The 15,205-nt window shown below is 51.9% G+C and overlaps 1 protein-coding gene across 4 annotated transcripts in view; it reads right to left on the bottom strand.

Annotated features, from left to right (window-relative positions):
- The window catches only part of ptprnb (protein tyrosine phosphatase receptor type Nb), a 39,180-nt gene that overhangs the window by 10,172 nt on the left and 13,803 nt on the right, over positions 1-15,205 (bottom strand). For 2 of the 4 annotated variants that reach the window (XM_072378009.1, XM_072378012.1), the window contains exons 3-12: positions 7,260-7,370; positions 7,085-7,184; positions 6,854-7,013; positions 6,279-6,756; positions 5,513-5,659; positions 5,331-5,365; positions 4,998-5,176; positions 3,951-4,037; positions 941-1,020; positions 43-107 (exon numbers count right to left, since the gene is read on the bottom strand). In XM_072378009.1, the coding sequence (XP_072234110.1) occupies positions 43-107; positions 941-1,020; positions 3,951-4,037; positions 4,998-5,176; positions 5,331-5,365; positions 5,513-5,659; positions 6,279-6,756; positions 6,854-7,013; positions 7,085-7,184; positions 7,260-7,370 (1,442 nt within the window). The remainder of the gene's footprint in view (positions 1-42; positions 108-940; positions 1,021-3,950; positions 4,038-4,997; positions 5,177-5,330; positions 5,366-5,512; positions 5,660-6,278; positions 6,757-6,853; positions 7,014-7,084; positions 7,185-7,259; positions 7,371-15,205) is intronic. The other 2 variants (XM_072378010.1, XM_072378082.1) reach the window with 2 other exon arrangements.

The following is a 15,205-nucleotide window of genomic DNA, read 5'->3' as shown; positions in this document are numbered from 1 at the left end:
AAAACACGTGTTCCCTGGTTTCCCGGTGGGGTAAAAGCTCACCTCTCCGACTCCACCCTGCAGCACCTTCAGGCCCGTCTCAGACTGCAGGAAGTTCTTCTCTGCGACTGCAAACATTCAGCAGCCAACAGTAAAGCAGCTGCAGCGCTGAAGCAGAGCTCCTGTTGTTTCATCTCCCCTCCATTATCCTTTCTGTCCTTCCTTTTATTAAAACAATTCTTTTCCATCCGTCCTTCGCCATCTTTCCTCCCTTCTTTTTCCCATGATTCTCCTGCTTCTTCCTTCCTTCGTCTTAAACCTTCCCTTCTCCCTTTTCCACTTCCTTCCTCTGTGTCCCATCTCCTTCCCTACATCCTTCCTTCCTTCCTTCCTCTGTGTCCCCTCTCCTTCCCTACATCCTTCCTTCCTCTGTTTTCCATCTCCTTCCCTACATCCTTCCTTCCTTTCTCTGTGTCCCATCTCCTTCCCTACATCCTTCCTTCCTTCCTTCCTTCCTTCCTTCCTTCCTTCCTTCCTTCCTTCCTTCCTTCCTTCCTTCCTTCCTTCCTTCCTTCCTTCCTTCCTTCCTTCCTTCCTTCCTTCCTTCCTTCCTTCCCTACATCCTTCCTTCCTTCCTCCCTCTGTGTCCCCTCTCCTTCCCTACATCCTTCCTTCCTTCCTTCCTTCCTTCCTTCCTTCCTTCCATCCTTCCTTCCTTCCTTCCTTCCTTCCTTCCTTCCTTCCTTCCTTCCTTCCTTCCTTCCTTCCTTCCTCTCAGTCCTTCCTTCCTGTCCTTGCTTGCTCTTCTCTGTCTCCAGTCCTCTCTGGTGTCTTGTGTCCTGTTTGGGTTCGACTCTCCTCTTGTTCCTTCTTCTTCTGCGACTCTCAGACTATCACACTCTGCTCCCTTCTGCTCCTCAGCTGTTAACACATGAAAGTGGATAAAAACAACTCGCTGTACCTGCTTTATCAGCCACGTCTGCAGCCGTCTGGTTCTTGGGGTTGGGTCTGATCCTGAATGTGATGGCGGGTCCGACCACACTGCAGAGGATAGAACAGCAGAAGGGAGACAGGCGGTGGGTTTCCCAGAGGAACACAGCCCTGAACCCTGTGCTGCTGGCTGAATATCTCAGATTTCAGTCCCACCGAACCCTGTCACCTGCTTTATTTAGCTGCTATATTCCCGTTTCATCCTGATCTTGGTTTCTGGTGCTGATCGCCTTCTGTTCATTGTGTAATTCATACCATATCTTCCCTGGTTGCTCTTTGTTGGTTGATTGTATGTTTTTGTCATGTTCTGTTGGTTCTCAGTTCGTTCATCCACCCTCCAGCCAGACCTCTTAGTTTCAGTTTGGTAATTCTCTCACCTTTATGAAAGCCTCTGATTCCATCTGCTCGGCGTCACCTTCCTTAACCAAACTGCCTTAATCTGCCTTTGCCAAACCTACTACACAGTTTAATAAGAGTTTTCTTCCTTTTCTCACTTCACTGACGTGAGATTTTTATTCAGATTTGATCTCATTTTGCAGTTAGATTCCAGATTATTCTTCATTTAAATAAAAGTGTTTTATATGTGACTCTAGTTAACGGTGGGTGAAGCTTTTTACTCTATAAATCAGGTTTTTATTGCACAGAATAGTTTCTCTTTGCTCCTGTTTTCTGCTTTCCTCTCTTCCTTCCTTCCTTTTACCAGCCACACTCGTGACTTCCCTCCCACCCTCTTTCCCTTGTTGACATTTCACTCCGACATCTTTGCATCATTTCATTTGTGTAACTGTTGTTGTCATGTCTTTATGTGAAATCTTCCCTTTGTGGATAAACATAAAAACATAAAACATAAAAATAAACATAAAAATGAGCTCCTCAGCAGCACTTTATAGGTCCGGGGCTGTTGTTGGAGCAAAGAAAACAGCAGAGAATCAGAGCCTGAGGAGCTCAGATTAACCCCTGAAGCAGCAGCCAGCGGGTGGAGCTGTGTTGTCATGTGACGGGTGGAGCTGTGTTGTCATGTGACGGGTGGAGCTGTGTTGTCACGTGACGGGTGGAGCTGTGTTGTCATGTGACGGGTGGAGCTGTGTTGTCATGTGACGGGTGGAGCTGTGTTAACACGTGACGGGCGGAGCTGTGTTGTCATGTGACGGGTGGAGCTGTGTTGTCACGTGACGGGTGGAGTTGTGTTGTCATGTGACGGGTGGAGCTGTGTTAACACGTGACGGGCGGAGCTGTGTTGTCATGTGACGGGTGGAGCTGTGTTGTCACGTGACGGGCGGAGCTGTGTTGTCATGTGACGGGTGGAGCTGTGTTAACACGTGACGGGCGGAGCTGTGTTGTCATGTGACGGGTGGAGCTGTGTTGTCACGTGACGGGTGGAGTTGTGTTGTCACGTGACGGGTGGAGTTGTGTTGTCACGTGATGGGTGGAGTTGTGTTGTCATGTGACGGGCGGAGCTGTGTTGTCACGTGACGGGTGGAGCTGTGTTGTCACGTGACGGGTGGAGTTGTGTTGTCACGTGACGGGTGCAGCTGTGTTGTCACGTGACGGGTGGAGCTGTGTTGTCACGTGACGGGTGGAGTTGTGACGGGTGGAGTTGTGTTGTCACGTGACGGGTGGAGCTGTGTTGTCACGTGACGGGCGGAGCTGTGTTGTCATGTGACATGTAAAGGGTGGAGTTGTGTTGTCATGTGACGGGTGGAGTTGTGTTGTCACGTGACGGGCGGAGCTGTGTTGTCATGTGACATGTAAAGGGTGGAGTTGTGTTGTCATGTGACGGGTGGAGTTGTGACGGGTGGAGTTGTGTTGTCACGTGACGGGTGGAGTTGTGTTGTCACGTGACGGGCGGAGCTGTGTTGTCATGTGACGGGTGGAGCTGTGTTGTCATGTGACAGGTGGAGCTGTGTTGTCATGTGACAGGTGGAGTTGTGTTGTCACGTGACGGGCGGAGCTGTGTTGTCATGTGACATGTAAAGGGTGGAGTTGTGTTGTCATGTGACGGGTGGAGTTGTGTTGTCATGTGACATGTAAAGGGTGGAGTTGTGTTGTCATGTGACGGGTGGAGTTGTGACGGGTGGAGTTGTGTTGTCACGTGACGGGTGGAGTTGTGTTGTCACGTGACGGGTGGAGTTGTGTTGTCACGTGACGGGTGGAGTTGTGTTGTCACGTGACGGGCGGAGCTGTGTTGTCATGTGACGGGTGGAGCTGTGTTGTCATGTGACGGGTGCAGCTGTGTTGTCATGTGACGGGTGGAGTTTGTGTTGTCATGTGACGGGTGGAGTTTGTGTTGTCATGTGACGGGTGGAGCTGTGTTGTCATGTGACGGGTAGAGCTGTGTTGTCATGTGACGGGTGGAGCTTGTGTTGTCATGTGACGGGTGGAGCTGTGTTGTCATGTGACGGGTGGAGCTGTGTTGTCATGTGACGGGTGGAGCTGTGTTGTCACGTGACGGGTGCAGCTGTGTTGTCACGTGACGGGTGCAGCTGTGTTGTCACGTGACGGGTGGAGCTGTGTTGTCACGTGACGGGTGGAGCTGTGTTGTCGTGTGACGGGTGGAGCTGTGTTGTCATGTGACGGGTGGAGCTGTGTTGTCATGTGACGGGTGCAGCTGTGTTGTCATGTGACGGGTGGAGCTGTGTTGTCACGTGACGGGTGGAGCTGTGTTGTCACGTGACGGGTGGAGTTGTGTTATCACGTGACGGGTGGAGCTGTGTTGTCACGTGACGGGTGGAGCTGTGTTGTCAAGTGACGGGTGGAGCTGTGTTGTCGTGTGACGGGTGGAGCTGTGTTGTCGTGTGACGGGTGGAGCTGTGTTGTCGTGTGACGGGTGGAGCTGTGTTGTCGTGTGACGGGTGGAGCTGTGTTGTCGTGTGACGGGTGGAGCTGTGTTGTCGTGTGACGGGTGGAGCTGTGTTGTCGTGTGACGGGTGGAGCTGTGTTGTCATGTGACGGGTGGAGGCCGCAGCTGGCTTCCATCCTACCTGATGTTGATGAAGGAGCCGGTGGAGAGGCCCATCCTCTCTGACAGCAGCTCCAGCAGCCGCACCCCGTCGTTCAGACTGAGGAGGCTGCGGCGACACACACACACACACACACACACACGGACACGCACACACACAGACACACGCGCACGGACACACAAACAGTCATACATGCACACGCTTAAAGTCACACACACAGACTCAGGTGCTCAATCAGCAGAGGTGGAGGGAGCCGAGCGCCAGTCACACTTCCTGTCCTGACACTGTTTCCATGACGACACCGTCGGCCTGTCTGTCGGAGCCAATCAGCACTCGGTGTTAGTTTCTGATCGGCTGATAAGCGCCGACGTTCAGCAGCTTTTATTTCACTGGAACTTCCTCTCACTTTGTTTCCTTCTCGTCTTTCTTCCTTTTAGTTTCTGACACTTTTGCCCCATTTTCACCTTCCTCCTTTTTGCTCTTTCATCATTCTCCTTCATTTGGTTTTTTGCACATTTGGATCTTTTCCAATCTTTCTGTCCACCTTGTTTCTCTCCCTCCTTTTGTCATTCATGCCCTTTCATCCTTATCCTTCCTTTCCTTTTTGATTTATCCTAAACTCACATCCTCTCTTCTATTATCCTTCCATCTTACTCTCCCTCCTTGTTCCCTTTCACTCCAGCTCACTCCACACTCCTTTTGGTCTTCTTTTGCTCTTTATTATAACCACTTCACCATCTTTCCTCCCTTCCTCCCTCCCTCTCTCTCTCATCTCTACTCGTTTGTCTCATTCTTTCCTCTCATCGTCCATCCACTGCACCGTATTTCTTCTTCTCCTTCACTCTTCTTGTCAGGTGATGCATGCCATCTTCTCTGTAAGATGTCTCGTTTGTTGTTGTCGTTTTAAAAGATTTAACAGTCACAGTAAGAAACCTGAAATTAATTTCCCCTCCACGTCTCTTGACTTTCTTAATTTCCTAACACACACAGTCCGGTGACACAGATAAACACAGACAGTGAGACTCTACACGCATCATCCTGAGCAGGCATGGAGGAAAGCTGCTGTACCTCTGATTGGTCACAATGTAGCCGAACTCCTGCGCCTGACCCGCCGGCTTCTTCTGTCCCACTTTGTCCCGGTTCGCTGCATCAGTGGGCGTGGCCTCCTTCTGGGCTCCACCCATTTTCACAGTGGAGGGCGGAGCCTCCTCGGAGTCCATTTTATACATCATTGAACCCTCTGTGATCTGATAGATAAACACAAAGATGCCGTCTTTCCTTTTATTTTGGGGGTATTTATGGGGTTTTACACCAGATCGCATCCTGCTGTGCAGCCGTAACTGCTGCTTTTATATTCTTTTAGTCAACATGATCAATCAAACAAATTAGCAACCTGCTCACCTTCTTCCCTGCGGACACGTTGTTCCCGTATTCATCTGATTAGGAGACAAAAACAAAAGGATTCACGATGTTATTGTGCACGTGACTGTTAAATCTGCAAAGCACCTGCAGATCCTGACGTCATGACAGCAGTAAGGAGGTGAAGAAGCAGTAAGAGATAAAGGAGAAGCGAGCACACCGACCTTTGCTCTGTTTGTGGGCGTAGGAGGAGCTGTCCATCTGCAGCTGCTTCAGAGCGGCCGGCAGGTTTTCCTTCTGCTCGGGGGACAAATCCTTCACACTGAGGCCGTAGTGGTCGAGCAACAGAGCCAATCTCTGCAGGGAGCGCTCTGAAAACAGCACAGAATAGATGGAAGCAATCAGTCAAACCAGGTTTTATTCATGGATAGAAACAGACAACAGAAAGACTAAATATTACAGATGTGAATCACAGGAAATGATGGGGGAAAATGACCAAAAACTGAACAAAATGACACCCGAGAAACGACAAAACGACGATGGACACGGGGAGAAAACATTACTGCGATGACTAAAGAAACATTTACTAATAATAATTCCTAATAGAACAATATCACAAAATGACAAAAAAAGGATCGAACATGAAACAATATAAAAGGCAAATAAATGAACTAATGAGAAATAATCCCACACAAAAGAATATGTGGTGAAAGAAAAAGATTCAATCAAGGAGACTTAGGGCAAGAAAACTCAAAATGTCAACATGAAATGTGTCATAAAAGATGCAAAATGACCAAAAAAAAAAGTGAACCACAGAAACAATGACACAAAGATATATAAAAAGGAAACAAATGGCAAAAAAACTAACAAAAAGATAAAAAGGTTTAAAGAAAAGAACAAAAAAGTACTTAACAAACACCAGAGTTCCACAAAATGACCAACAATGAACCATGAAGGAACCTAAAAATAACCACAGAAGAAGAAAGTTACCGTCCAGTCCTGACAGGACGTCGGACTCCTTCTGCTCCTTCTTCTTCGCCTGCTGCTCACCGAGCTGCGTTACCTGGGAAACGTAGTCCTCGCCATAGTCCAGTGGGAAGTCCAGCTCCGGGAAGAAGGAGGAGGAGGAGGAGGAGGAGGACAGTGAGGAAGGGAAGCCTGCCGGAGATGCCGCCCCGCTGCTGCGGGACCGGGGCTCGGAGGAAGAGGAGGAGGAGGAGGAGGAGGAGGAGGAGGACAGTGAGGAAGGGAAGCCTGCCGGCGAAGCCGCCCCGCTGCTGCGGGACCGGGGCTCGGAGGAAGAGGAGGAGGAGGAGGACGGGGCGGTGAGTAACAGCGACACCAGGTCCTGGAGGAGCTGGCGGTCTCGATCCAGAGAGTTTCCTCGAGATCTGGAGCGAGGGAAGGTTGGATTGTCGTCCAGGGAGTTGAGGGAGCGCTCCTCCTCGTCCTGGTAGCCGTACTGCTGCTGCAACAAACCCACACAAAACTGACGTCTGCGTCCGCCGAGCTGCAGGAAAACACAACCGAACCTCTGTGGCTTCAGAAAGGGGGACGGCTCCTACCTTGTGGTAGGCATATGGGTCAAGCAGGGGCGTCTGCATGTGGACCGAGGACCGAGGCGGGTCGAGGACCATGTAGTCCACGTACTGCTGCATCATCTCAGCATCAGCTGGATCTTCATAGCCCCGAACCCTCTGAGAGCCGGGGCCCGGAGGCCTGGACCTGAGGAACACGCTGTTCAGTTATTTCAAAGGACCCGGCCTGAGGAGAGGAGGAAACCGGCATCATCTTACTGTTTGGGTGGCTTCTCTTGAAGTCTGGACCCGACCGTGGGAACGTTGCTCAGCTCTCGGCCGATGATCGCCTGGGTGACGTCATCCTTCCAGGTCAGACCTGAACACAGAAGCAACCGGTTCAAAGCTGGTCTTTCAGGCCAAGCTCAGCTGTGCCGCTGTGTTGGAGGCTCACCCTGCACCATCAGGTCTTTGAGAAGTCCCTGGAACTTGTGAAGGATGGGCACGGACACCTGGTACTGGACGGGGTCCTGGTGAGGAGCCTGGCACCGCCCGAACAAACCATCTGCACAGAAAGATGGAGGATGCTGATCTGCAGAACTGGCGTTAAAACAGGCGTTAAAGAAGCTGGTGCTAAAACAGTTCTGCAATCCAGAAACCCGACCCAAGACGGGCAGTGCAGACAGTACAAAGACATTTAAGTTTTATCTGCTTAATTTAAGTTCAGGCAACACATTTACAAAAAGGATCACATGTTAAAATCAGGAGAGATCACATTTCTTCTTCTTAAATCCTTCTTCCCACATATGAAGCTCTGAAAAATGTCTTAGTTCCAGAACACCAGGCTGGAACTTTTTGCTCGGTTTACTTGTGGTTCACAGAATTTCAAAGAATTTCTGGATCAAAAATGGGAAACGGAGCTTTCGGGCTCTTTTCAGGCTCTCTTTCTGGACTCTTTTCAGGTACTTTTTCTGGACTCTTTTCAGACACTTTTCAGGCTCTTTCTCGGGCTCTTTTTGGGCTCTTTTCAGGCTCTCTTTTCGGGCTCTTTGTCTGGGCTCTTTTCGGGCTCTTTTCAGGCTCTTTTCGGGCTCTTTTCAGGCTCTTTTTTGGGCTCTTTTCGGGCTCTTTTCGGGCTCTTTTCAGGCTCTTTTCGGGCTCTTTTTTGGGCTCTTTTCAGACTCTCTTTTCGGGCTCTTTTCAGGCTCTTTTCGGGCTCTTTTCAGGCTCTCTTTTCGGGCTCTTTTCAGGCTCTTTTTCTGGGCTCTTTTCAGGCTCTTTTCAGGCTCTTTTTTGGGCTCTTTTCAGGCACTTTTCGGGCTCTTTTCAGGCTCTTTTTCTGGGCTCTTTTCAGGCTCTCTTTCTGGACTCTTTTCAGGTACTTTTTCTGGACTCTTTTCAGGCTCTTTCTCGGGCTCTTTTTGGGCTCTTTTCAGGCTCTCTTTTCGGGCTCTTTGTCTGGGCTCTTTTCGGGCTCTTTTCAGGCTCTTTTTTGGGCTCTTTTCGGGCTCTTTTCAGGCTCTTTTCGGGCTCTTTTTCGGACTCTTTTCAGGCTCTTTTCGGGCTCTTTTCAGGCTCTCTTTTCAGGCTCTTTTCAGGCTCTTTTTCTGGGCTCTTTTCAGGCACTTTTCAGGCTCTTTTTTGGGCTCTTTGTCTGGGCTCTTTTCAGGCTCTTTTTCTGGGCTCTTTTCAGGCACTTTTCGGGCTCTTTTCAGGCTCTTTTCAGGCACTTTTCAGGCTCTTTTCAGGCACTTTTCAGGCTCTTTCTTGGGCTCTTTTCAGGCTCTTCGTCTGTAGAACCAGCTGCTGGTTTGTGAATAAATTATCAGGAGAAAACAGATCTAAGATTGGATGAAATTTAGTCTCCAACATATTCTGAGGCTTAACTGTCACAGTTTGAGTTTCCCTGAGATTCGGACCCAAAGAACCAGAACCTGAAAAACTGACAGAAGTGACCAAAAGAACCGGGTTTATCGATCTAAAATGGGAAACCAGAACATCCGAAACCACACGAACTCTGACAGAACCCTGAGAATCCATCTCTGAAAGCTCCTGTTTGGGGTCAAAGCCTCCAACCTGCCTCCAACCTGCCTCCAACCTGCCTCCATCCTGCCTCCAACCTGCCTCCATCCTGCCTCCATCCTGCCTCCAACCTGCTTCCAATCTGCCTCCAACCTGCCTCCATCCTGCCTCCATCTTGCCTCCAACCTGCCTCCAACCTGCTTCCAATCTGCTTCCAATCTGCCTCCAACCTGCCTCCAACCTGCCTCCATCCTGCCTCCAACCTGCTTCCATTCTGCCTCCAACCTGTTTCCAGCCTGCCTCCAACCTGCCTCCATCCTGTCTCCATCCTGCCTCCATCCTGCCTCCACCCTGCCTCCATCCTGCCTCCAACCTGCCTCCATCCTGCCTCCATCCTGCCTCCAACCTGCCTCCATCCTGCCTCCAACCTGCCTCCATCCTGCCTCCATCCTGCCTCCAACCTGCCTCCAACCTGCCTCCATCCTGCCTCCAACCTGCCTCCATCCTGCCTCCATCCTGCCTCCAACCTGCCTCCATCCTGCCTCCAACCTGCCTCCAACCTGCCTCCATCCTGCCTCCATCTTGCCTCCAACCTGCCTCAATCCTGCCTCCATCCTGCCTCCATCCTGCCTCCAACCTGCCTCCATCCTGCCTCCAACCTGCCTCCAACCTGCCTCCATCCTGCCTCCAACCTCCCTCCATCCTGCCTCCAACCTGCCTCCAACCTCCCTCCATCCTGCCTCCAACCTGCCTCCAACCTCCCTCCATCCTGCCTCCAACCTGCCTCCAACCTGCCTCCATCCTGCCTCAATCCTGCATCCATCCTGCCTCAATCCTGCCTCCATCCTGCCTCCAACCTGCCTCCATCCTGCCTCCATCCTGCCTCCAACCTGCCTCCAACCTGCCTCCAACCTGCCTCCATCCTGCCTCCAACCTCCCTCCATCCTGCCTCCATCCTGCCTCCAACCTGCCTCCAACCTGCCTCCAACCCGCCTCCATCCTGCCTCCATCCTGCATCCATCCTGCCTCCATCCTGCCTCCATCCTGCCTCCAACCTGCCTCCATCCTGCCTCCAACCTCCCTCCATCCTGCCTCCAACCTGCCTCCAACCTCCCTCCATCCTGCCTCCAACCTGCCTCCAACCTCCCTCCATCCTGCCTCCAACCTGCCTCCAACCTCCCTCCATCCTGCCTCCAACCTGCCTCCAACCTGCCTCCAACCTGCCTCCAACCTGCCTCCATCCTGCCTCCATCCTTCCTCCAACCTGCCTCCATCCTGCCTCCAACCTGCCTCCAACCTGCCTCCATCCTGCCTCCATCCTTCCTCCAACCTGCCTCCAACCTGCCTCCATCCTGCCTCCAACCTGCCTCCATCCTGCCTCCAACCTCCCTCCATCCTGCCTCCAACCTGCCTCCTTCCAGCGGACATCAGAAAGTGGAAAAACACGGGTGGGCCGTGCTTGCTGTTGCCATGGAGACGTAAAGATACTGAAAGATGGAAAATGCTTCTCTTTTCATTCCGAGGACCTTTCACATCAGTTAGTCCGTTTGTGTCTTCTCTAACATACGAGTGTTCACTGAAGCTGCTGTCTGCCTGTGCACGTGCACGTGTGTGCGTGCGTGTGCGTATTGAGCTCTCAGGGCTTCCGTACCTGAAAAACAATCGGTCTTTCACAAAGCTGGAAAGAAGAGAAACACACAATAATGTGCACGTCTGCAGAGTGGGAGTGCATGAGCACTCTCACATGCACGCGCACACACACACAGTGCAGGTGTGTGTGGGGCCACGGTGAGTCATCACCTCCGTCTTCCCTCCACCTCCCATCAGACACATGAGGGAGACACATGGTCGTCAGGCAAGTGATGTCACTGTTGTCACGGAGACGGCGAGCACAAGCTGCGATTGGCTGAGAGCGACTGACGGAGGGAGCCCTTGTTTACGTTGCTCTCGCCCCTCCTCTCTCCTCGCCTCCCTGCTGCCGTGACGACGCTCTCACGCGGAGGTGACGTCTGCAGCGCAGTTCATTACCTGCTTTAACGCAGATTACAGACGTTCAAAGACGCCATTTCTTTCACTGAGTCCGAGTGCGTGCTTTTTACTAAATTACTCCTGTATTAAAAAAAAACAATTAAAGACATTTAGACAAAATATTGATGTTTAAGGACACGAAACAGGATTTTTCTGCACTGCACAGCAAAAACTGGACTTTTTTAAAGCCACTTAACTCTGATCTATGAATCATTAAAGCAGAAACACAGATAAAAAACAAAGAAAACAGTTTGAAGTGTCAAGTGTCAGGCCTAAAAAACTACCTTTGAATAAATGCTTTGCTAGTTATTAACATGTTAGTTGTAGTCATTTCCCTGATTACTAATTGATTTAGAAATGCATAGTTTATGAAACTGATTCATTTCTACATTTTACATCAGAATATCCTGGTGACCACAGACTGAGCTAAATATCTGAATCAGATATTCCAGAGGTTCCAGGCTGAGGTTCCAGGCTGAGGTTCCAGGCTGAGGTTCCAGGCTGATGTTCCAGGCTGATGTTCCAGAGCTTCCAGGCTGATGTTCCAGAGCTTCCAGGCTGATGTTCCAGAGCTTCCAGGCTGATGTTCCAGGCTGATGTTCCAGAGCTTCCAGGCTGATGTTCCAGAGCTTCCAGGCTGATGTTCCACAGCTTCCAGGCTGATGTTCCAGAGCTTCCAGGCTGATGTTCCAGAGCTTCCAGGCTGATGTTCCAGAGCTTCCAGGCTGGTGTTCCAGAGCTTCCAGGCTGATGTTCCAGAGGTTCCAGGCTGATGTTCCAGAGCTTCCAGGCTGATGTTCCAGAGCTTCCAGGCTGATGTTCCAGAGCTTCCAGGCTGGTGTTCCAGAGCTTCCAGGCTGATGTTCCAGAGCTTCCAGGCTGATGTTCCAGAGCTTCCAGGCTGATGTTCCAGGCTGATGTTCCAGGCTGATGTTCCAGAGCTTCCAGGCTGATGTTCCAGAGCTTCCAGGCTGATGTTCCAGAGCTTCCAGGCTGGTGTTCCAGAGCTTCCAGGCTGATGTTCCAGAGCTTCCAGGCTGATGTTCCAGAGCTTCCAGGCTGATGTTCCACAGCTTCCAGGCTGGTGTTCCAGAGCTTCCAGGCTGATGTTCCACAGCTTCCAGGCTGATGTTCCAGAGCTTCCAGGCTGATGTTCCAGAGCTTCCAGGCTGGTGTTCCAGAGCTTCCAGGCTGGTGTTCCAGAGCTTCCAGGCTGATGTTCCAGAGCTTCCAGGCTGGTGTTCCAGAGCTTCCAGGCTGGTGTTCCAGAGCTTCCAGGCTGATGTTCCACAGCTTCCAGGCTGATGTTCCACAGCTTCCAGGCTGGTGTTCCAGAGCTTCCAGGCTGATGTTCCAGAGCTTCCATGCTGATGTTCCAGAGCTTCCAGGCTGATGTTCCACAGCTTCCAGGCTGATGTTCCACAGCTTCCAGGCTGATGTTCCAGAGCTTCCAGGCTGATGTTCCAGAGCTTCCAGGCTGATGTTCCAGAGCTTCCAGGCTGATGTTTCAGAGCTTCCAGGCTGATGTTCCAGAGCTTCCAGGCTGATGTTCCAGAGCTTCCAGGCTGGTGTTCCAGAGCTTCCAGGCTGGTGTTCCAGAGCTTCCAGGCTGATGTTCCAGAGCTTCCAGGCTGGTGTTCCAGAGCTTCCAGGCTGGTGTTCCAGAGCTTCCAGGCTGATGTTCCACAGCTTCCAGGCTGATGTTCCACAGCTTCCAGGCTGGTGTTCCAGAGCTTCCAGGCTGATGTTCCAGAGCTTCCATGCTGATGTTCCAGAGCTTCCAGGCTGATGTTCCACAGCTTCCAGGCTGATGTTCCACAGCTTCCAGGCTGGTGTTCCAGAGCTTCCAGGCTGATGTTCCAGAGCTTCCAGGCTGATGTTCCAGAGCTTCCAGGCTGATGTTCCAGAGCTTCCAGGCTGATGTTCCACAGCTTCCAGGCTGATGTTCCAGAGCTTCCAGGCTGATGTTCCACAGCTTCTAGGCTGATGTTCCAGAGCTTCCAGGCTGATGTTTCAGAGCTTCCAGGCTGATGTTCCAGAGCTTCCAGGCTGATGTTCCAGAGCTTCCAGGCTGGTGTTCCAGAGGTTCCAGGCTGATGTTCCAGAGCTTCCAGGCTGATGTTCCAGAGGTTCCAGGCTGATGTTCCAGAGCTTCCAGGCTGATGTTCCACAGCTTCCAGGCTGATGTTCCAGAGCTTCCAGGCTGATGTTCCACAGCTTCCAGGCTGGTGTTCCAGAGCTTCCAGGCTGATGTTCCACAGCTTCCAGGCTGATGTTCCAGAGGTTCCAGGCTGATGTTCCAGAGCTTCCAGGCTGATGTTCCAGAGGTTCCAGGCTGATGTTCCAGAGGTTCCAGGCTGGTGTTCCAGAGCTTCCAGGCTGATGTTCCAGAGCTTCCAGGCTGATGTTCCAGAGCTTCCAGGCTGATGTTCCAGAGCTTCCAGGCTGATGTTCCAGAGCTTCCAGGCTGATGTTCCACAGCTTCCAGGCTGATGTTCCAGAGCTTCCAGGCTGATGTTCCACAGCTTCCAGGCTGATGTTCCACAGCTTCCAGGCTGATGTTCCAGAGCTTCCAGGCTGATGTTCCAGGCTGATGTTCCAGGCTGATGTTCCAGAGCTTCCGGGCTGATGTTCCAGAGCTTCCAGGCTGATGTTCCAGAGCTTCCAGGCTGGTGTTCCAGAGCTTCCAGGCTGATGTTCCAGAGGTTCCAGGCTGATGTTCCAGAGCTTCCAGGCTGATGTTCCAGAGCTTCCAGGCTGATGTTCCAGAGCTTCCAGGCTGATGTTCCACAGCTTCCAGGCTGATGTTCCAGAGCTTCCAGGCTGATGTTCCAGAGCTTCCAGGCTGGTGTTCCAGAGCTTCCAGGCTGATGTTCCAGAGGTTCCAGGCTGATGTTCCAGAGCTTCCAGGCTGATGTTCCAGAGCTTCCAGGCTGATGTTCCAGAGCTTCCAGGCTGGTGTTCCAGAGCTTCCAGGCTGATGTTCCAGAGCTTCCAGGCTGATGTTCCAGAGCTTCCAGGCTGATGTTCCAGGCTGATGTTCCAGGCTGATGTTCCAGAGCTTCCAGGCTGATGTTCCAGAGCTTCCAGGCTGGTGTTCCAGAGCTTCCAGGCTGATGTTCCAGAGCTTCCAGGCTGGTGTTCCAGAGCTTCCAGGCTGGTGTTCCAGAGCTTCCAGGCTGGTGTTCCAGAGCTTCCAGGCTGATGTTCCACAGCTTCCAGGCTGATGTTCCACAGCTTCCAGGCTGATGTTCCAGAGCTTCCATGCTGATGTTCCAGAGCTTCCAGGCTGATGTTCCACAGCTTCCAGGCTGATGTTCCACAGCTTCCAGGCTGATGTTCCACAGCTTCCAGGCTGATGTTCCAGAGCTTCCAGGCTGATGTTCCAGAGCTTCCAGGCTGATGTTCCAGAGCTTCCAGGCTGATGTTCCACAGCTTCCAGGCTGATGTTCCACAGCTTCCAGGCTGATGTTCCAGAGCTTCCAGGCTGATGTTCCACAGCTTCTAGGCTGATGTTCCAGAGCTTCCAGGCTGATGTTTCAGAGCTTCCAGGCTGATGTTCCAGAGCTTCCAGGCTGGTGTTCCAGAGCTTCCAGGCTGATGTTCCAGAGCTTCCAGGCTGATGTTCCAGAGGTTCCAGGCTGATGTTCCAGAGCTTCCAGGCTGATGTTCCAGAGCTTCCAGGCTGATGTTCCACAGCTTCCAGGCTGATGTTCCAGAGCTTCCAGGCTGATGTTCCACAGCTTCCAGGCTGATGTTCCAGAGCTTCCAGGCTGATGTTCCAGAGCTTCCAGGCTGGTGTTCCAGAGCTTCCAGGCTGGTGTTCCAGAGCTTCCAGGCTGATGTTCCAGAGCTTCCAGGCTGGTGTTCCAGAGCTTCCAGGCTGGTGTTCCAGAGCTTCCAGGCTGATGTTCCACAGCTTCCAGGCTGATGTTCCACAGCTTCCAGGCTGGTGTTCCAGAGCTTCCAGGCTGATGTTCCAGAGCTTCCATGCTGATGTTCCAGAGCTTCCAGGCTGATGTTCCACAGCTTCCAGGCTGATGTTCCACAGCTTCCAGGCTGGTGTTCCAGAGCTTCCAGGCTGATGTTCCAGAGCTTCCAGGCTGATGTTCCAGAGCTTCCAGGCTGATGTTCCAGAGCTTCCAGGCTGATGTTCCACAGCTTCCAGGCTGATGTTCCAGAGCTTCCAGGCTGATGTTCCACAGCTTCTAGGCTGATGTTCCAGAGCTTCCAGGCTGATGTTTCAGAGCTTCCAGGCTGATGTTCCAGAGCTTCCAGGCTGATGTTCCAGAGCTTCCAGGCTGGTGTTCCAGAGGTTCCAGGCTGATGTTCCAGAGCTTCCAGGCTGAT

This window comes from Leuresthes tenuis, unplaced genomic scaffold, assembly GCF_036924035.1.
Source record: "Leuresthes tenuis unplaced genomic scaffold, fLeuTen1.0.hap1 SCAF_1, whole genome shotgun sequence".
Taxonomy (NCBI): Eukaryota; Metazoa; Chordata; class Actinopteri; order Atheriniformes; family Atherinopsidae; genus Leuresthes; species Leuresthes tenuis.
Note: the sequence above shows the minus strand (reverse complement) of the source record. Positions and strands in the feature narration are given on the sequence as shown.